The 21452-nt window shown below is 52.0% G+C and overlaps 5 protein-coding genes across 5 annotated transcripts; 3 read left to right on the top strand and 2 right to left on the bottom strand.

Moving 5' to 3' along the window:
• Positions 1 to 668: 668 nt before the first annotated feature.
• On the top strand, positions 669 to 3493 carry PV07_05529 (uncharacterized protein; the record flags this gene model as incomplete). Its single annotated transcript, XM_016392437.1, has 4 exons — positions 669 to 743; positions 806 to 894; positions 956 to 2383; positions 2524 to 3493. The coding sequence occupies 4 exons, from the start codon at positions 669 to 671 to the stop codon at positions 3491 to 3493; spliced, it is 2562 nt and encodes an 853-aa protein (XP_016249956.1).
• A 2478-nt stretch (positions 3494 to 5971) lies between these two features.
• On the top strand, positions 5972 to 7071 carry PV07_05528 (uncharacterized protein; the record flags this gene model as incomplete). The annotated part of the gene is made up of 5 exons (XM_016392436.1): positions 5972 to 6034; positions 6114 to 6545; positions 6608 to 6690; positions 6742 to 6885; positions 6948 to 7071. 5 exons carry the CDS (start codon positions 5972 to 5974, stop codon positions 6988 to 6990), a joined length of 765 nt encoding a protein of 254 aa, XP_016249955.1. The 3' UTR covers positions 6991 to 7071.
• Positions 7072 to 7726: 655 nt separating this feature from the next.
• On the bottom strand, positions 7727 to 17106 carry PV07_05527 (uncharacterized protein; the record flags this gene model as incomplete). Its single annotated transcript, XM_016392435.1, has 2 exons — positions 7727 to 16736; positions 16829 to 17106. 2 exons carry the CDS (start codon positions 17104 to 17106, stop codon positions 7727 to 7729), a joined length of 9288 nt encoding a protein of 3095 aa, XP_016249954.1.
• Positions 17107 to 18311: 1205 nt separating this feature from the next.
• PV07_05526 (uncharacterized protein) lies at positions 18312 to 19565 on the top strand. Its single transcript, XM_016392434.1, has one exon. The coding sequence runs from the start codon at positions 18457 to 18459 to the stop codon at positions 19312 to 19314; it is 858 nt and encodes a 285-aa protein (XP_016249953.1). The 5' UTR covers positions 18312 to 18456; the 3' UTR covers positions 19315 to 19565.
• A 400-nt stretch (positions 19566 to 19965) lies between these two features.
• PV07_05525 (uncharacterized protein) lies at positions 19966 to 20824 on the bottom strand (the record flags this gene model as incomplete). The annotated part of the gene is made up of 3 exons (XM_016392433.1): positions 19966 to 20537; positions 20603 to 20683; positions 20747 to 20824. 3 exons carry the CDS (start codon positions 20822 to 20824, stop codon positions 20169 to 20171), a joined length of 528 nt encoding a protein of 175 aa, XP_016249952.1. The 3' UTR covers positions 19966 to 20168.
• Positions 20825 to 21452: the final 628 nt, after the last annotated feature.

Genomic DNA, 21452 nt, shown 5'->3' with positions numbered 1-21452 from the left:
TTAAACTGCTTTAGGTTGTGCTCTACATATAGCGAGAAGTGAAGCAGGGTGAAGAAGCGTGCTGGCATTGTCCGGCTTAGAATGCAGCTATGTGCTTGTATTATACCTCTTTTTTGGGACCAGGTAGATCCTTAATCGGTCGAGGTGGTATTCTCTAACCAGCGAGTAGAACGCAAGACAATTCGCCAGATTCCCCCGTGTAGTTGCCCCTTGCAGGTTCAAGTTCCGACTCCACAGTCTCTGCAACTGTCACCGTCGCGAATATTTCCTTTTTCCGCAGGTCAGAGTTCCGAAAGTCCATGGGTCAGCCGCGTCAATGCATCAGGGTCTAGCTAGGCTCGCAACTTTTAGTTCTGTCTCTTTTCCGTCGCTAGAGAAGCATCTGATGGAGCCATCAGCTCACCAAAGAGGCCCGCTTCTACCCCGCAACCCCCGTTGTTGTCCACATGCCCACATTGTGCATTGTCTGGATCGTGGAATCCCCAGCAGACTAAGCCCCTCGCCTGGAGCTGCGCCTTGGATGCTTTTTCTTCCGCCTACCTGAGGATGCTCTATTCTCATTTCTTCAACTCCTGTACCACGGCTTCTCCCCATGAAATGCAGGTAGTGTGCCTGCTGTTCCCAACTTGGGCTTTTTGATTGTCCTCTGTGCAATATCACCTCAGACTATGACTCCTCGCACTACAGATCCGCAATCTCGAGCATCGGCGGCGTGTACCGCCTGTCGCATTCGGCGCACCAAGGTTCGTCGTATTAAATTCTCTTGATAAGACTCTTTGGAGTGTTGACCAACTGTATAATGCAGTGCATCGTGGACCCCGGACACGCGTCGTGCGACTATTGCCAAAGCAAAGGTATGGAGTGCACGTTCCAGGCTTTGGATGACCGTAAGAGGTAGGTTGCGGCGGCATATTATCAGCAGTCAGAACGGAAGAGCCTGGACTGACTACAGAAGGCCAAAGTCCAAGGTCTACTTAAATTCGCTGCTCGAAAACATCCAATCCCTCGAGCAACGGCTGCGGGAGGCTGGACACGAACCTCCTCAATTCCAACACAGCGTTACCCAAGCCCAACCGACGCAGCAGCATCGACGAAATATCTCCCTGCGTGGTGGACAGCCAGCACTGAGTACAGATTCGACTGCCAATAAATCTCGGGTTCAAGCCACTAGCAGCTTAGAAGATGCTGCACAGACAAGCCTCGAGGAAGAACGCATCCAAGGCTCACCTGCCTCAGCTGACGCTTGCATGGAGACTGTTCGGGAGCCGTCCGCTCGAGAGCAAATCAAACTTCACAGCGCAGTGCGTCCACGAAGCTCTTCCGAGCCATACCAGCTCGGCAACAGACAGGATACCGTGTGGAATCTAATCTATGGCCCTGACCGTTTTATTTATGACAAAAGAAAGGGCCGTATCCACTACTTCAGTCCTTCTACCTGCTACAAGAGATATCTAAGCTCGAACGGCCAGGGGGCGCTCGAGCCGTCTCAACTGGACAAGCATTCCTACAAGATCCTCGCCGATATCCCCACGGATCTGGAGAGCTATCTCATGGACCTCTTCTGGAGCCGATACAACAGCACGCTATGTGTCATTGATCAGCAGGCATTCCGTAACGACCAAGCCAGTGGAGGCTCGACCTACTATTCCGGTTTCCTCCATCTTGCTTGTCTGGCCATGGGTTTTCGATTTGCGGACAAGACCCGGCGGGGGATGCAACAAGTCACCCTCAGCGACACATACAGTGTTTTCCAGCGAGAGGCGAAATTTCTCTTGGACAGGGAACTCGAAGATCCACAGGGCCTCACCATCATCCAAGCGATGCTAGTCTTGAGCGACCTGGAATGTGCCTACGGCAGGGACGATCTGGCGGCCATGCACATAGCCACGTCTTGCCGGCTGGCTTTCGATTTCGGCCTGAATCTGGACTGTTCGAGGTTTCAACTGTCCGAGGCGGAGACGAAGTTCCGCAAAGACTTGCTCCATTCGTGCTTGCTCTATGATCAGGCGTGGGCGCTGTATGTGGAACGACCGACGAACATGAAAATCGCCGATATTTCAAGCTCGTGCCTGGCCAACCGCATCTCCCACGTCAAGGATGGCTCAGTGTTGCACGGGAAGTCCATAAACGAGTCGCTGCCCACACATGAGGATATTCAGGGGCAGATATTGGATGCTCTCCTTGAGCTTTCCGAGCTCAGTTCGAGAATTCAAGCCCTAGCACAGCCGAGGCTCAGTCTCGGGAGAATTGCCGATGAAGATCGTTTGATAGACGTCGCCGCGTTGGATGCAAAGTTGAAGTCTTGGTATACCATGCTTCCCCCACGTCTTGCGTGGACAGAAGAAAACATCAGAGATGGGCCGCGTCTCTTCTTCATAATGCAGTAAGTCATTCCCTTCGATATTGATTTCTACAAAACTCAAGCAGCACGCCATTCTTACGCCGCTGTTGAAATGGGATCTCATTCCCCGAGGTCAACAACCTGTATCTGCTTCTGGGGCATTTGGCTCACCGTTTGTCAAGTCAACAGTTCCATGTCGCCCAACTCAATCTTCATGGGCCATACGGACGATACGAGGATGCCTTGGGGGTAGAGATGGAACAGTCTCACGTATTTAACAGAGAGACCAGCGATAGCGGCAATGTCAGCGCGTTGCAACACCTGGCTCGATCAATCACTATGAACGCAGCCATGAAGATCGCTCAGGGCTTTTCAACCTACCAGAAACGATTCGGCACCTGCGAAACCGGCGTCTTCGCTCTTCAACAAGGCGGCACCGCTCTCCTGGCCTTGATGTCCACCATCAAAGTCAGCAACGAGGCAGGAAAGCGCAACTCGGGGTTGCACCACCTCTACACACTGACGGAGCAGCTACGGGAGATGTCCCAGGTCTACAGCCCGGCCGAGGTGATGTGCCACGTCGTCAAGCGCGAGATGGAGCGGCTCGATATCGACTTCAATGACTTGCCGACGCCACCCAACACGCCGGTCTACCCCATCTCACCGTCAACAGCGAGCAGCGCACGACGCCCTCACTCTCGACATTCTTCCGACTCTGACCCCGCGTCGAAGCGGCGACGTTTATCGACCGACCAGGAGCTTCTGACAGTCTCCCACGCACCACGTCAACACAGTAACCTCGATCGAACCGCACGCTTATCCGGCGTAGGATCCTCAGACCAACATGGCGCCACGAAGCTTCCAAATTCCGCGCCACCACCGTTAGAATTACCCGACGGCCAATCTTCCGGGACACTCCCCACGGCCAGCTTCGAGTCGATAGATCCCATCCCCGACACCATCCTGGACCTGAACGACATACAATGCTCTTCTTGGGCAATGGGACTGTCCGACATCTCCACACTCTTTGATTTCCAAGGCAACGACCAGATCGGCAATGAGATGCTCCTCCCCTTCGCCCCAGACAACCAATACCTACCGGGAATCGACCCGAACCTGAGGATCTTGCCGGACGTTATGCAATACGGATAGTTTCAAGTTGGATTTGCCGGTGAGAGCCAGGTTTGAACGCTTAGGTTCGGGAATGCGTTCCGGAAGAACAGCTCTCCTAGAAAGGGTGGCGCTCGCGCAGGTGGGAAAGAATTGAACATCGGAAAGAATGTACTGTAAACTACAGGGCGTCGCTGCTTGACGAGCTCCCTGAAATTGAAATTGAAATTGGGATCTCCATCTGTCTGCCCGTAAAAACGAACGAAATAACGGAAGCTCACTCGGCAACGCATAATGGCAATATCTAGGACAATACCCCTATACACCGGAGTATTCGAACGGTTGGATTCGGCGTCATGCCGCTTCAACCAGCCCACGCCAGACACCAAGAACCATCTTGTACCGAGCATAGTCCAGTTGAGGGGGAATCAGAAGTTGATGGCAACAATCAACCCCGCTTGACCAGAAATCATTTTCGGCTATCAAATTGTAGTGGGGAGACAGGCTCTTGAGCCGGAGGATTCGGGGTTCCTGACTCCAAAAAAGTCCTGCTTCAGACGTATACGCCCGTCTTGGATACATTCTTAAACATAGCGGTTTTGCAAGGGGTGCATCTAAAAAGTTACGTTGCACACGGTGAATAGTTATAGGAGTCCAACGGAATACCTGAGAGAATGAGCTCGACAAGCACGACCACCCGCCCGTTCCCCGTCCCCCATGGCGCCGCCGCGAAGTTCTGGATCGTCGACACCACCGGCACGATCCAGGGCATGGCGGCCGACCACTTGGTGAAACCGAGTCTGCCGACCTTTCACATGTTCCCAAAGGTCCCCAGCTGGTCGTTTCTGATCGAGACCACCGTGTCGGGGACGACGAGGCGGGTGCTCTTCGACCTCGGCGTGCCCCAGGACGTCTACGGCCTCCCGCCGGTGGTCTCGAACCGAATAAAGACGTTCAACTGGGTGGTCGAAGCGCCACAGAACACGGCTGAGATTCTGGTGGAGCACGGCAACTCCATCGGCGAGGGAGGCCGGCCGTTGCAGCTTGCGGATATCGAGGCTGTGGTTTGGAGGTACGTGAACCATTTGTCTACCGCGCAGAATCTTTCGCCGGTTTAGGTTAACTGATGAGAACATTTACATAGTCATTGGCACTGGGACCATCAAGGCGACATCCAGCATTTCCCCTCCACCACGGACCTGGTCGTCGGGCCCGGGTTCAGCAAGGCGTTTCTCCCAGCATATCCCACGAACCCTAAATCACCGATTCCGCAGAAAGACGTCGAGTAAGTACATTTCTCCGAGCCCTCAAAAGGCCGTACATCGCACCATGACCCCTGGACCACTGAATCAGGCACTGGAATGGTGATGCTCACTTCTACGACAGTGGCCGACGCGTGCGAGAGATCGACTTCGGCGGGCCAGGAACCGTGCAGTTGGGAGAGATCCGAGGGTTCGACTACTTCGGCGACGGCTCGTTCTACCTGCTCGACACGCCCGGCCACGCCATCGGCCACCTAGGGGGGCTTGTACGCACCACGTCGAACCCCGACACCTTTGCGTTCCTGGGAGGTGACTTGACTCACCATGGCGGTGAACTTCGACCCTCCAAGTACCTCAACTTCGCTTCGGCCGTGGCCTCTATGGGTGCAAAGAGCACGGGCAACCCGAGCGTGACACTCGAGACCCTCGAGACCCTGCAGACGTCGCGTGGACGCAGGGTGGATCAACCCTTCTTCGACCCCGTGATCACGAGTGACTTTGACGAGGCGGTGAGGACGATCGTCCGCGCCCAGGACGCCGATGGCCAGGACAACGTCTTCTTCCTCGCCGCGCACGACGACACCATCGCCGGCGTGGTGGACGTGTACCCCAAGCAGGCCAACGACTGGAAAGCGCGCGGGTGGCGGGAGAAGACCATGTGGACTTTCTTGCGAGACTTCCGGGGAGCCCTGTTCCAGTGCCCCGGCCATTCGAGCTTATAGGCGGCGGGCTGTATGACCAACCGTCGTTGCAGGGCGATTGTAGACGGGGACGGGCCCCGAGACAGAATTCAGAGTCGAGACATGATTTTTGATATTATGGTAGTCGGGCAGGATCACAGGCCGTGAGGCAAATAATGTCCCGGCAAAAGGGGGGAATTGAGCGTCGACTTTTCACCATGAAAATAGGAAAGTGATTCCCAGTGAACAGTGCAATAGAATTTTCGAATCCCGAGACGAGGCACTACCGGCCTCGTAGCCGAGCTACAGATCATTCTGCCCGCACGGTTGGAGTAGACGTGCGTGGAGATACAGGAACTAACCGGGGGCAAGCCAGGTCTGTATGGCCCGTTTACCGAAAGCAATTTACCATTGTCATTGAGATTTTGCGCCTTCGTCGCATAGAATACCTTCTGCTGGCTCTCGGCGCGAAGAACGAATACGTCTCACAATCCCGAATCGTCAAAGTAGGAGAAGGTCGTTGCTCACACCACAGACACCCTCGTCCTCGGCATCCTTGACTGCAGGGACCAAACAAGATGGGGAGACTGGACGGCAAGGTCATGATTGTGACGGGCGCCGGGTCTGGATTTGGAAGGGGAGTAAGATAACCCACCACCACCTCCCACGGCACGAAAAAACCCCCCGCGAGATATTCTGACATGGGTGAGGGTCGAAAAGATTGTGAAGAAAGCGACCTCGGAAGGAGCCCGCGTGCTCGGTATCGACATCGACCAAAGCGGGAACGAGGAGACGAGCAGGTTAGTCCCCGCGGACCGGTTCGCCTACTTGACGGCCACCGTCGCGGCCGAGCAGACGTGGTCGGACGCTCTGCAATTGGCACAGGACAAGTTCTCCGCCGTCCCGGGCACGGTCGTCAACTGCGCCGGCTACGTCCACCTGGGGGCCGACGCGCACGCGGTGCCCGAGGAGGACTTCGAGCGCGTCTGGCAGGTCAACGTCAAGCCCCTGTATCTCACGGTGAAGGTGGTCGTGCCGTACTGGATGGCGAAGGGGATTCCCGGCCATGTTATCAACATTGGGAGCATCGGCTCGCAGAGACCCCGAGCGAGCACCATCTGGTACACTGCTAGTAAAGGGGCTCTTGACACGGTAATCAAAACCCCCTATTTCCCATCTTGTGACTTGACGTGCGTAACTGAGCGTTGTGGCAGGCAACTGAAGGCCTTGCTGGGGCATATGCCAAGCACCGTATCCGCTTCAACATCGTCAGACCTTCGTTCGGTAACACACCGATGTAAGTCTGGAACCTGCAGCAACTGCGAAACGAACTGATCGGGTTACGCAGGGCACCACGGGTTGTCGGTGGCGTGGACAGCGAAGAGGGACGAGCCAAGCGACTGGCCACCCTCCCGCTTGGTCGTCTGTGCGAGCCCGAAGACGTCGCCAACATGACGGCTTTTCTGGCATCGGATGAAGCAAATTATATCACGTAGGTCTTTTCCTCCCCAAGGAGGGTTGATGCTTAGCACTGCTGACTTTCCGTTTGCATAGAGGCGCTGGATTCAATGTCGACGGTGGACGATATGTCTCTTGATGTTTCTGGTGCTCTAAGTGTGCGTGGGCTCATTTGCAGAGACAAATGCTTGAAAGTGAATTCCCTGGGACTCAATTATAGACACATTACTTCTCAATGGTAGATCCTCAACACATAAAAGTCCGCCCACCGTAGCACCGTCTTAATGCTGGAAGAGACAGTTGTGATGCTGACGGTAATTACCTGCACAGCTATACGAGCACTAAAGACACGGGTATAGCACGAAGCCCTGAAATGAGAATCTCGGTCCCCGAAAACTGGCAAGTTGTCTTTAGCCGTCGTTGCTGACATCTCAAGCGTCGGCATGACTGTGCCTCTATCGACTCATCGACGTACATTACAGGTATGGGAAGCACTATGTCTCTACGCCACTGCGTCGACGAGACTTTCCCAAGCGATATAAACTCGAGAATGAAGGGGGAGAACAGCTTTCACTCAAACATGATGTATTTTTCATGGTGGTTTTATCTGATTTTCCTCCTTTTTTTTAGGTACGGTTTGGTTTTCTTTCCTTCAGCAAGTTTTTCCAACGCTTTGGTATGCAATAGAACATCCTGAGCATGACCATTGCGACCAGCCACAGCACTCCATGACCCTCCAATGCGGCTTCGTTGACCCAGCAGTCATTTCAGTTGATTGACCCATCGAATCAGTGAGTTGTACTCTGACAAAAGTGGAAAAAGCCCTAGCGTCATCGGCTGAGGCGTGTCAGCCTTGCTGCGACATGCTATGCAATTCAATCCGACTCCTCAGCGTCCACCCCGTCGGTATCTTCCTGCTCGCTAAGGTTCAGCTCGCCCATATCCTGTGCTAGGCTTTCCCCTTCAAGGTCCTCGTCAAAATCTTCTTTCCGCAAGATCTGTCCATTCATGACTCTGCCCAAATGCGTATGGGTCCACTCAATGCCAGCTCGCCGCATATCGATGAATCCTTTGATCCAAGGGACTGGGCTTGTGTTGAAGGTGCACTCCGTCCAGCCGTTCGCTTTTCTGCAAGCAGGTGAAACAAAATTGTCGGTTGCCACCTGCCGCTTGCGGACCAGTAGTCGTTCTCCGTCAAAGAGACCGACGAGTGCGCAAAACTCCTTGTAATGCTCGAATGAAGAGAAGTACAGTTGGCCTGCAAAGAGACCGAGTAGAGCAATGGCCTGTGGTTCTATCTTCTCGGGGGCGTTCTTTTCTGGAAACTTGCATATATCTAATGCATCAAAGGAAACCATCCCTCGTGACGTTCGGGCTTGATACAGATGCAGGGTAGTCCCTTCCGACTCAACTGGCTTGTCTTTCGACTCTCGAATCGCATGGAAAAAAGTGTTGGCTTCGTGCGGGCTGATGATGATTGGCTTCATGATTCCAGGCGTCTTCACTACCCATTGCACTGGTCTCAAGAAATCATCTTCGGGGGAACCATCCTGAGATTTAATGGTTCGCATGAAGTCTCGAGTCACCAACACATGCATGGGAAATTCCCCTCGCTTATAATAAAGCCCGAGGCGAGTCTGGCTGAGAATTTCGAAGCATGGACGAAGCTCGGGGATGTTCTGGGGAGACGTTCCGTTTCGGATGACATCCAGTAGACTTTGACAGTGTTGTGGGATGGCGGGGTGAACTTCTCGAGGGCGCTGTATTTCCCTCTCCTCTTCGACTTCGTGCAAGACTTCTCGCTCCTGTTCTTGCGTGATGTCTCTGTCATCAAACTCGATGGCACGAGCTCTTTCAAACTCTATACACAAATCTCGAACCACAGGGTCTTGAGATTCTGCCAAGGTTGGTTCGAACGGCAGTTCCGCTCGGTGAGTTCCGCCGGCGCTGTAAAGCTCATCAACAGGACGGCATTCTCGCTCTCGAACTGTGTCCAGATATTGCTGCGGATTCACAACGTTACCATTCGAAGAAAAGTGACGGCCTGCAGCGAGTCGTCGACGTGAGTGCAGTAGACCTCGACTTATGTGAAGAGGATCTTGCTTTTTCAGAGTGAGACAAGATTGGTGAATCGCCCAGCGTACAACATGGAAGCTTTCAAGGTCTCCTGATTGGTCTTTCGCGATGCTTCGAATTGCTTGATCAACCTCAGGTGGAGCATAGAATCTGACGCGTTGAGAGACAGCCAACTTCCTCATACGCATACAGGCTTGTGCCAGATTATCTTTCAGAATTCCAGGTCCCAAAAGCACTGCCGCAGTAAAGTTGTCCGGGAGCTGAAAGTCGGTCCCTCTAGTATGGAATTCGTCCAGGAAGATCAAGCAACTTTTCAGCTCGTCCTTGAAGATCGATGATGCAAGTGACTCAGTTGAGCCATCACGATTCAGGACCATTTTCTCATCGTTTTCTGAAAAGAAAATCGTTGCCATCTTCTCCGGGCAGAGGTGCAACCACAACTGGGCAATCTCTAGGTTACCCTCCAGCATTTGAGCTCCGACATCGATGATGACATCGAGTGGACCATCTGCCGTGATACGCTGCAGTAGCTTCTCCGTTGGAAGACGTTGACCAGACGGTGATGTTGCACAGAAGTACTTTCGATTCTCTAATCGTAACAGTGTGCTCAGAGTTGAAGCCGTGATATGTCTCAAGTCCGAAAGGTCCTTCTGTACAATAGGTATTTTGCTGTCGCAAGTGCCACTGAAGCCCACTGTAAGAACTCCAGAATTTCTGCATAAATCCCAAGCTGAAGTCGACAATTTGTACCGGAACTCTTTGGCCTCTGATGGGTACACAACATGTCGCAGGAAGAAATTGATCAGCTCGCTGTTGTAACGGAGATGGTCATACAGAGCGTCAACACAAGACCCATCATCTAGGTTGATAGAGTTGACTTTGCGATATTTGTCAGGGAGTGTAGAGTGCTTCACCCATTTGCAGTATGCTTCAGCAGGATCTGGCAGTCTGAGTAGAATAAGGAGACATCTTCTCAAATCCGGCCGAAGAATGCCTGTATAATAGAATGAGAGCGCGGTCAGAATGATTGCCGCTTCCGGTTGTGCAAATTCAGCGCTGGGAGATGGAACTGATTTGGCACGATACGGAACTGCGCTCAAAGTCCGAGATCGATCAAGTCCGTAATTTACCTGCCAGCGTTTGCGGAGAGTGTGGCTCAGGATTTGGTGGGATACCAGCCCTCTAGCCACATAGAGGAGATGAAGCCTAGTCGAATTCTCAAAGTGCTGGGTTATCAATTCAGATTCCACACTGTCGACGTCGAGGTTTAGTATGAACGAGCTGACGGCTTGGAGCACCTTTGGATTGCAGTGACCAAGAGAGAGGCTTGGAAGCTGTCCATCGACGATGGACTGAGTGACCACCTTCGCCACTGCCACTGCACCGGCTTCATTCAACACTCTGATATGCGGGAATGACCCCGGACCCCGGGCTTCCATTTCAATTTCGTTCGGGCATTGCTTGCAAAGTGCACCAGCATTTTTCTGAATCAGGTCCAAGACTTCCAATGAGACATTCCATCTGTCTGGCGCTCCTGAAAGGAGATTTGCTTCTCCATTCGTGTAAACAAGCTCATACGCAGGTTTTAAAAGCTCGTCAGACTCGTCGAGGACATCTCTGGCATTACAATCGAGCCATTTCTGAACGCGGATGAGTTCAGTAGCAAGGTATTGAGTGTCTGGTGTCAGCTTATCAAGGCCCACGAGGCGAAACGAGTTCAAGTATTCCGGCAAAGTGAGGAGTACCCCTCCCGTTTCACGGCATTCTTGATAAAGACTCATCAGTCGCCGAGGTGTTTCGGTGTTCAAAGTGGTCTGTCTCGAGAAGGGTAGATAGTAAAGGGTTCTTCCCACCAAGCCTGCAAGAGAGCGCGACAGGATTCGGAGCATTTCTTGTGCGAGAGGCTTCAGCACCACAACCCGAACGAGATGTGAGCCTTGGGCAAGTGCCGTCACCACAAGATTTAAAATAACACTCGTCTTTCCTTCGCCCATGCCCAGTAACACGGTCCCATTTTCCGGCTTGAGCAATTCAGTTGCAACCCGGATCTGGACAGGTCGAATGAGAAAGTTGTTTTGACACTCGAGAAGGAGCCAGTCAGGCCACTCTTCTGGCGACCATGCGGAGTGTGCAGGATTGGCAAGCTCATTGTTGAAAGCGAACGTGTCCTCGGCAGCAAGGAATTTTTGTAGTCTTTCCACCCGCTGTGCTGCTGTAATCTCTCTGGCGAACTGGAGCAGAACGGACATCCAACGAGCCGGGACCTTTTCTCGGTGTTCAGCTGAGAGAAGTTGAAGCAAAGTTAATTCAGACACTTGCGGCCAAACCTTTGCAGTGACCAAGCCCTGTTCTGAGGGATGGCACGGTCGAAGAAGTATGCTGGTTCGTGAAAGAACATAGCTAATGTGACCTCTGCATTCCTCGAGCTTTTGAGCTAGTTCGTTGCCCGAGGGCACCTTCATCTTCGGTTGTTCTTGACCAGATCGAAGCTTCATAGCTTCGATACTGTTTCCCAAGAACTGCCCATACTCGCGAACAGCCACAGACGAGTCACGGGACAAGTCTTCGACGATATCTTCTAGTTCTTCCCAGCTGGATCGGGCTTGATTAGACTCCAAAAGTGTAGGAGTTACAGTTCCAGATAGAGACTGCGACAGATCTCCGTCTAAGCCCGTGGGCTTGCTCTCACTAAATTCATGCCCGGTGACTGGCTTCATGATCATGAGGTCGAGCAGTGAAAAGTGTATGTTTGGACGGGCAGAGCGAGTAGCAAGGTCAAAGTCGAGAACAATGTCAGTAACATCTTGGCCAGTCCAGGGGCCGTTGAAAGCTGTGAGGGTCCGATCGTATTCCTCGAAGAGTTGCAAGAAAAGATAGTTTTTGTACCACGCCGCAAACCTCCCATTCAACAGCACTTTCAGCTCTGAGAACTTGTACTGATTCAGTGACCGCTCCGTCGGCAATTGAACAGTATCATTTGGCCAGGATTCGCGGGCAGCGTCCAGGATCAACTCGCGTTGGTCTCTTAGCTCTTGATCAAAGCGTCGATGCTCTTCCGTGATCCCAAAATCTCCGCTTTCGGCAACGTCACAGGAGTCGCTAGGGACAAACGGGTTTTCACACTGGGAGATGAGCGTCGAGATCTCTTCGCGATTGAATGAATGACCATCCCTCAAGTCATACGAATCGTGTTTGGGAGCTGGAAGATTCCTGAGGGCTGGTGAAACAGCGAAGGCGAGAAAAGTCCTCAACTCTTCGTCAATAGCAGGTTTTTCAAATACCAAGAGCGATAGAACAAACATGAGAGTCTCCAGTTGAGTAGACGACGATCTACAGAAACTCATTAGGCGAGGAAATATGTCTTTCAAGTCCTGGTTCAAGAGACTTGAGAAAGAGTTGAAGGTGAAGTCCTCGTTGAATCCACTGATTTGTTTCCATCTTCTTATTTTGCTCCTCCAGGATGTGTTGACGTCAAATGCGGACGGCGAGGATTCGATGAGATTGACCATGGTGGCTGATGCAGAAAAGTTATTTCCCAAGTCCTGGTCCCTTGAACAATAATCCCTGTCGTCGATAGAACGCGAGACTGGCGCTACGGACTCGCACGGGTAAAGCTTGTTTGTTCGATGATGAGATCTGTCCAACAATGCGAAGTCTCCTTTATATGGTATGGCAGTCACGTTCGCATCGAACAGCCAGTCTGCTTTCTTGTTGTGAGCGACTATCTCATTGACCGTTCCAAAGAAAATATCACGTTGAGCCATGACTGGCAGGACACCGTCAAATGTCACGCTCTGCATAGTCTTGAGATGGGGAGGGTAGAAACGCCTCTCAGGAGTAAGTCGAGCAATCAAGCGCAGTATGGTTTGTGCACGCTCAGAAAATGGTTGGCATGTCCGACAGATGCGATCCGACAGAGCGAACAGGCTCTCTTCAGTGCCAGTCCTACCAGTCAGAGAATCAGACTCTGGAAAACTTGTGACCGCATGCAGGTATGCCTTGTACAGATGGGAGTCCAGATCTTGGCTGATCAGCTGTCCAAGTCTGACATCGAGTCGAAACTGTGAAAACGTCACAGAACTGGTGTCTCCCAGTAGAACCCGAGCAGAAACATGAGGAGATGCCGGGATCAACTTCACATCCCCGTGTGGAATCAAAACGGTTCTCAGATTTGACCCGGCAATCTTGCTCGTGCTCCGCAAAATCAGACGAGACTTGAATCCATGCAGAGTTCCCAATGTCTGGTCAAAGTCAATGAAGGCGGAAAGCTCTTTGCAAACCATTCGACCTTCCTCATCGACGTCAAAATGCAGATGATAGCGAGGAAGCTCAATCTCGATCTTCTTGCTTTGGTTAACCGTCATGAGGATATGTGACTTCTGTTCGATTGGTTGGAGAGCATTGCAGATAGTCCCACCAACTTGACTCTGGGCGTCTATTAGATACCTCTGACCAGCATGCATGGAAGTCTTTGACCTATAATTAAGGTCGGGGCTGAGAGTCCAGTCTGACACTTCTGAGTGGAAAGGTTGCGCTCTAGACCGGAAAACAACTGTGCCGTCTCGTAAGGACATCCAAGGAGTGGTATTCTCCACGATAACTCGCGGAAGATCCCCTTGAAAATTTTCGCGTTGGATGGCCTCGAAAGTCTCGCCGTTACTCTCCGAACGAATTAAGAGAACATCACCGCGCAGGCCGAAATAAACTCGGTGGCCATGAAAAACATCCTTGGTCATATACTCCATATCCTCTTCATCAGCAGCGAAAACGTCCAGATCCACATCCCCGAAGATTGACCGGTAGAGACGGGTAGACGTATGCTGAGCAGGAAGCTGAGAAATCGCTCGACCAGAAACAAGAAGGCTACCAGTGACAAGGTTGTAGTGGACGACTTTAGAAGAAATCTGATTGGAAATCCAGGAAGAATCATCACTGTGTACAGTCTGCCACTTGTTGGTGAATATCGCAGTTGGCCAGAATCTGTTGATGCCATCTGAGATTGCTGAGTCGTTGAGCTCGAGGGCGACTTGGAGATGTTCCTCATATCGCCTGGCCAGGTACGCGTCATTTAAAAGCTGCTTTTCCATTTTGAGAGCCTCTGCGTCAGAATGAGACTTTCGATGAACATGCAGGTAGACAGAAGCTTCCACGTAGTCTGCCACAGCATCATAGTCAGAGAACATAGATGGCTGGGATTCGGTGTCCGCAGCGTACGTGCGGCGGCAAAGAATGCAAGCATTCAAGATCTGACGTGACAGATCTTTGAGGGTAGAGCTGTCAACATGAGCGTTCTTCTGGTCTGTGTAGAGCTTGGTCATCTGGCGTATCCAACCTAGACCGGACTGACGAATCCAGAGGATAAGGTTGATACAACGCTTCGCAATCTCCGGGAATGACGATAGCGATAAAACCTTGAGAGCCACTTCCAGCAATATAGCCGCCGCCGCCGCTTCTTTGAAATTTGCCTCGATTCTCTCGAATGCGCAGTCCAGGGCATCCAGAAGAGAAAGACTGAAATGCTCCTCCTCGAGTATGCCCTGAGATTCACGTAGATACGATGGCGAGGTGGAGCGCTTTTCGCCGACTTGAGAGATAGCGTAACGGAACAGTAGAGCTGTTGTGGGTGAGTTGAAGTCAATTTCTGGGGAGGTAATTGCTCCAAGCACGTTGAGGAGTTGGAGTCTTTCTCCAGATCGTAGCGATCCGAGAAGCACAAATTCGTGAGAGCTCATCTCTGAAGGACACTTTGACTTTTGTGAGATCACTTGATTCTGCGTATGAGTGGTGAAGTTGACATAGCCATTGAAGACCCCGTCCGGAGAGTCCGTGAGTTTGGTGTAGCAGTAATTTTGTAGCGACGGTTTTGCAATCTGCTCTGCTGTCCATAAAGCCATCTGAGAGGTATCGTTCATTCTCGGGTGGAGGCCGTTGGTGACGAAAACCGGGTCAACATTCAATGACGCTTTGAGATAATGTGATTTGATCAGGGGTTTGACGGATGATGCGAGGGTGATGCGTCGGTATTTCCGCCGAGCGTACTTCTCAAGTGGCGCGTACCGAAGCAATCCTTGCTTAGACGCCAACCCGGTCACTTGGCTGGTTCTGCATACATCTTGAAGTAGGAAAAATGTAGTATCGCGCCAGGAGACAATCGGCTCGGGGGGATCAAGCTCGAAGATCACTGCTTTACACATAGTCTCGTCGTCAGGGAGTGGCCACTCGTGTTTCGATATCTGGATATCCTTGGCTTCCTGCTCCTTCGCACATTTCCAGCATCTATTGTGATGCCGAGGCCTGCCAACATATGGGTTTCCGTGCTTGTCCACGCCCCTAGGGATGAAGACGCCACACTCCATGCCTTTGACTTCTCTCATGAGACTGTCGAATGTCTTCTTCTTCAATTCCCACTCTGCGGACTTGGCTCTCCGCGCTTGGTGAGCATCTTCTTCAACTCTGTTGCGCAACGTCTGCAGATCAGAAGACTGATTGTAGAATTCAACGGCGAAGCAGCTTGGTGACGGGTCGGCGAAGAGTGAATCATTTTTCTGGGTGTGCGGTGACTGTCTTGATTCAATATGAAGCTCGATCTTAGAAAGTCTTTCCAGCTCAGTTCTACTACCAAGAAGGAGTGGTCCAAAAAGGGTCACCGGCACCTCCGGTGGATACTCTAAGAGGAGCGGACAGAGAGTAGTTGCAATGGTGTCCAAGGCCACCCACAACTCGAAGATTGTAAGCAGCATAATCGACATTCGTTCCACGTGTGATTGGTATCTCTGCTTGGCCACAGCATAATATTTCTGCATCAGTTTAGACAGGGAGGAACATGCAGACGGGGTTCTCGTGTTGACGACTACCCAATGGTTCAGATGCTGCTCAATCCAGAGCTCGAAGTCAACAAGAGCAAAGAGGACATCTTTTGCATGACTGAAGATTGTAGTTTCCGGTAGTGAATATTTTGACAACCGCACTCTAGCGCATGAAGGAGGGGTGTACGACGTGAACGCGTAGGTGAACCCTTTGTGAGAGCGATTCCAGGCGTTGTGTAAGATTCGGCGACTATTTTCCAACACCAGTTGGTCGGACACCTTTCGGAAAGGCACAGGTGGAACGGTAATTTTGTCTCTGTCGGTCGTCTCTGCCCATTGGCGGCGGATGCTGCTATCAATGATATCCAAGGTCATCTTGACGGCATTTTGAACATAGTCAAGCGTGGAGGATCCCAGCTTGGCATTTCGTCTTGCTAATTTCACACGCAAGATGTGAAGAACATCGGGTCTGGGATCGATGGCCGCAATAACAGCAGCTATCCGAGACAAGAGGAACAGCATGAAGTTTTTATAGTGGCAATGCCCCTCACCCTCGAGGTCTGTGTTCTGGAGGGCAATCTGAAGGGCGACTTTGGCAGACAGCCAAACGCCCGAGCGGCGCCAGGGTAAGTGTGCATCTTTCCAGCAAACATCGTCGTGAATGCGTTTGCAAATGGGCAAAGTTGACGCAGCTTTTCCGCAGGCACCCAAGATGCTGAACAGCCATTCCGAGACAGCTCTGGGATGGGCAGACTGACGCTCTTCAACCACAACGTTGTCTCCCTTCTTCGTTGTTTCCATGGCCATCTTCATTGGCTCAACAGACAGCATATAGATTGTATCTCCAAGAGTTTTGAGAAAAGGGGTATTCGCGAGTTTCTCTTGCGGCAAGAAGGCCGCTCGTGCGGGAAAATACCGGATTAGAGCGTCTTTGGCATCGAGGACCGCACCAGTCTTCGCAAGCACCTCGAAGCACTCGAAGATGGCGCCTTTGGCCTTGTTTCTGATCATGAGTGTGGCATTCTGAGGCTGAATGTAGAACAGCAAAACTTCTGAAGGTGGGTTAGCGGTGAATCATGGTCCATGGAAAGATACTTGCCGTCCTGAAGCATGTTTTCAAGGGCATCCGCGATGACGTCGCGACATGGAGCGCCGTTGGAGTAGACCTCGATCCACTTGACCAGCGAGCATGATAGCTGCCTCCAGACGCGGCGCTCATTGCTGAGTTTGGAAAAGGCGTTTCTGAAACCGCGAGCAGCTTCTAACATCTCTTTGAGGAGATCATCTGCGCCTGATTCCTTGTGATGTTCTTGGGGCAGCTTCGGGGGTAGGAACACATGTTCAAACACGAAGCTCACTGCTTCGGCTCTCATCGTGCCCGTAGAACTTGCCGAGGGAGAAGCAGCAGATTGCTGCTTTCCCCGGCGATGTTGGGCAAGACTCAAGCTTGGGATCAGGCTGCAAGTTGTGGGAAAACGTTTGAGCAAGAAATTGAAAGATGATACAGGAGACTTGAACAAGAGGCTGGTGTGATTTGGAAGACGTGGCTTTGAGAGAGGAATTTGGGATTTCAAGAAAATTGATTGCAGGCTCAAGTTGATATGAATGGTCTTGGCGGGTAAACAAAGGAGTCTTACAGTGAATGTATAGTGATTGCCAATGGACACCGGGTGAGGCAGAAAGACTCGTTGTAGCCAGGAAGCTCCATTGTCTTCACACCCTTTCGGTCACGTTCTCCTCGACGTCCACTGGCGCCAGTACTGCCTCCTGCACCACTTCACTTTCTAGTGGTAGCCGAATACCTTGGAGTTTGATATAACAGACTAGATCGGCGTTGTCGCCGCGACCACTTGAGGTGCTGGCCAGCCATCGTCCGCGGTGCTGCAAGCGGATGAACGGAGGTGTGAACACATAGTATTTTAGAGACACCTCGACGGCTCTAGGTGTACATGGTGATTTATCGCTCTGACCGGTGCCGTCACATTCCTCCAGGCAACGCGTAAAACGCAGAAAAGGAGTTATCAGCTCATAAAGCGCGTCCCTTTTTTTTTCCCAAAATCCCCCACGACGAAGCACCCATTGGCCAGAGCGCCGAAGTTGTTTCTTCTGTGTTTTGGGGTCTGGGCGTGGTTGGGCTCTACTGAGGTTTGATTTATGTGACTCTTGCGAGGTAAGGTCAATTAGGTTTGGAAGCAGCAGTTCGTGTCAGAATGCTAGGGAAGCGGTACTGAGGCATTTCTGTAGACCAAATGGTGCCAACTAAAGGTTAGAAATGGTCCAAATCACTACCAAAGGAGTTCGGCGAGAGATTGGAGGAGCAGGTTGGTGTTGGCGGTGCGAGACGATGCGAAGTGGTAAGATCGAGGGAGATGGAGGTTGGATTTGGACTCGCAACATGACGCCTGATTGGGTCAAGCGGAGTCGCCACATATATCCGTGATCATGGGTTTCATTGGCCAGTGAGGTGTGGCTGAGCAGAAGATTAGAGCGCTTGATTGGTCAGGCTTCAAGGCACCGCAGCAGCCGATTACTCCGAGAGGTGCCATCTGCGTCACTATCACCGTCTGAGCCTCAACCGAGTACCTCGTATTTGCATTACTGTCGCGCCTCTCACTTCTCTACACATCTTCCTGGTTCCGCAGGCAGCTGGCCGTAGGCATTTAAATCTATCGCCAGCTGGTTGTGAAGCCGTTCCACCTTCGCTTCCCACCATCACACTCATCATGTCGACGCCGCCAGAACCCCCGCCAACCTACGACCAGGCCACAGGTTCGTCCGGCACAGCATCCTCCAAACCCCAGAAATCATCCCACCTAGAAGTTCCCTCTGCCAAAAATGGGATTCCCACGGAAGCCCGTCGCTCTATGGAGGACCTCCAAAGACCTCTGCCCGAAGGATGGGTAAGACAGTACGATCCCAAGGAGAATCACCAATTCTTCGTAAACACCAAAGTCGACCCACCAAAGTCCTACTGGGAACATCCTCTAGATATCCCCGAAGTATTGAAGAGTTTGAGCACAGAAGAACGCGAAAGGCTGCAAGAGGAAGAGGACAGGTTGAGAAAACAGGCAGCGCATTCCGCGGACCACTCTGAAGATGAACATTACCCCCCAGAACTCCCCGCCCGTCCATCCTCCTCACAACAGGCCGGCCAAAAGAAGAGCCTGGGAGAGAAACTCAAGGATAAAGTCACCGGCACAACGCACGACGAGCGTGTGCGCAGTCGCGCGCAGCGAGCGGAAGAAGAGAGACAATACTACGAGGCACATATGAAGCTACGGCAAGCAATGCAGAGAGCACAAGTGACTGGTCAGCCTCAATTCTTCGCGAAGGATAGAGACGGCAAGAACGTCTACGTTGAGCCTCCCGGGGGACCTGGCTATGGATATGGTGGATATGGGCAAGGCGGCTATGGCGTCAACCCTTATGCAGCCGGACCGTACGCCGACCCCAACGCCCGATTTATTCGACCAGGCTACCCGTATAATCGTCCATATGGTGCTTATCCAGGCGGAGGTTATGGGTTACCGATTGCGGGAGGTCTGCTTGGAGGGCTGCTGCTCGGTGGGTTGTTGTTCTAGGCCTGCTTCAAGAATTCATGAATGCGATTCTGGAGGGCTTGCTGGCTATTGACACCGGCCGAAATGGGGTTTATGAGTTTCAGGGCTGTTTTTTCACGTTGATATCCTCCTTAGCACTGTTTCATGCTTGATACCATTGAACGACCGTTATCCCATACATTATCTCAGTGGCATGTGCTCTACCTTCCAAACCTGCATTTTTGCTCTTCCATCTTAGCCTCTTATTCGTCCTCTGAATTCTTCAGTATCCGTCAGCCCCGCAGGTCCATACGTGGTATTACTTTCCATTACCTCACCTCACCTCACCTCATCTTCCCGGTACCAAAGCACTCCTGGCATCTTGCAAGTCCATCAGCTTTGATCGTCCGGTCTTCCCTTCGAAACTCTTTATGGCCCTGGTTCCCACAGCATCGTGCCTTGTGCCACCTTGCCTTTTTGTGTGATAAGGAAAGAAAAGTACAGGACCGGACGGGGCAGAATTAGACACGGCATTACAGGAGTTTGAGCCCCAGCAACTCCAGCCCCAAGCCCTTTACCTTCTACACGTGCCAGATTGGGCGGTAGATTATTTTGCATGATCAGATACGGGCGATGGCTGCATGGAGTAAGAGAATGAAGGCTCTCCCTACTTGTATAGCCATCCAATCAACCCGGGGATTGAGTACTTTTCTAGGAATAAATACCTAAGTTAATTAAACGATTCATCCAGTATTCTGTTCGTTCGCAAGCACTGCCCCCTTGTTCCAACGTATTCGCACCAACGACTCAAGATGCGCGTGCAAGAGATGCAACCCCCTAATAAACGAACCGCTTCCCACAAAACTTCCTCGCATATCTTAACAGTCCTCCACAGCTCATGAGTAACAGCATGTCATGCAAATCACCGGCTCGCTAAACGCCACTTTCGTGCCGTCTGCGGTCGACGCTGATGCGACGGAATCACCATCACACGCAGAATCGCCGTCCCCGAGGTCCACACTCGCGGTGTAGAAAGTGCACTGGGCCGACGAGAAGGCTGCCAGCGACGAGCTGCGCACGTCAACGGCAACCAAGGTGGCGCTCTTCAAGGAAGAGTCAAAGACAGTTGTGCCGCTTCCGGACAGCGGGACTGTAGGGTCATGAGAGAGTGTATACGGGACAGAAATGGGGACGAGGTCTCCGGACGAGGTCGTCGCGGTGCCGACGGTGATGGAAGTCAGACCCAGGGGTAAACCGCCATCTTGCTGGGAGGGGTGACAAAGGGTTTTAGTGAGCTCCTATCACACTAATGAATAGGAGAGACTCATACTCGGATGCGCAACTTGGTCACGCAGTCTGCTCCCTGTGGATCCCCTTCAGGAAGATTGCAGTCATTTTGCTGAGGTGTGAGCTGGTATAGTTCATAATCGCAATTAGCAAGCCATGATTGACAAGAGGGACGTCGAGGACTTACACGAGCTTTCAAGGCCACAGCGGAGATGCCTAGAGCCTGAAGAGCCAGGATGGTGACGGCCAAGGTGGGAAGCTGCATCTCTGGGATTGACTCGTCTTGTTTCACTCACTCTGGCTATGATCCGAGCTATATTCGACTTTCGTCTTCGGTCTCAATCCGTCTGTGCTTGTAGTGGTAGGATCAAAGTCTTGTGTGCCTCCCGCACTCCGAGAGATTGCCATGTTTCTATACCTTGGATCTGACTCCCTGTCATTCTGATGCGGTACCCATAGATCACCGGTGCAGTCGATTACGCAGACGCTTTCCCAGCAAATGGCAGACGTCCAGCCGGCCTTATGACAACAGTCAGATGTCATACCCGTACTTCTTCTTTCCCGCATCTCGGTCAGCCTCGTATTTCCTGCGCATGGGCGGCGACCGCGACGAATCGGGCGACCCCTGTTCGAATATTGGTGAGTGATAACAGGTACTGAGCAGATCTGTCTGTCCAAACTTCGGCGACCGCGAGCCTACAGATGCGCATGACGGAAAAGATACGGCAAGATGTCAGCGGTAATAAATTCTCCCTGCTCCCTCGGCAGATTTTGATGAACAGGGAAAGGGGTCAGCGAATCTGACAAGCTTGATGAGCAGGTTCGTATCTTTTCACGTATCGGCGTAATACCGCGGGCTGCCGATATTGAGTCCAGGGAAAAAATACCGAGTT

The sequence above is a fragment of the Cladophialophora immunda genome, assembly GCF_000835495.1.
Source record: "Cladophialophora immunda strain CBS 83496 unplaced genomic scaffold supercont1.3, whole genome shotgun sequence".
Classification (NCBI taxonomy): Eukaryota; Fungi; Ascomycota; class Eurotiomycetes; order Chaetothyriales; family Herpotrichiellaceae; genus Cladophialophora; species Cladophialophora immunda.
Note: the sequence above shows the minus strand (reverse complement) of the source record. Positions and strands in the feature narration are given on the sequence as shown.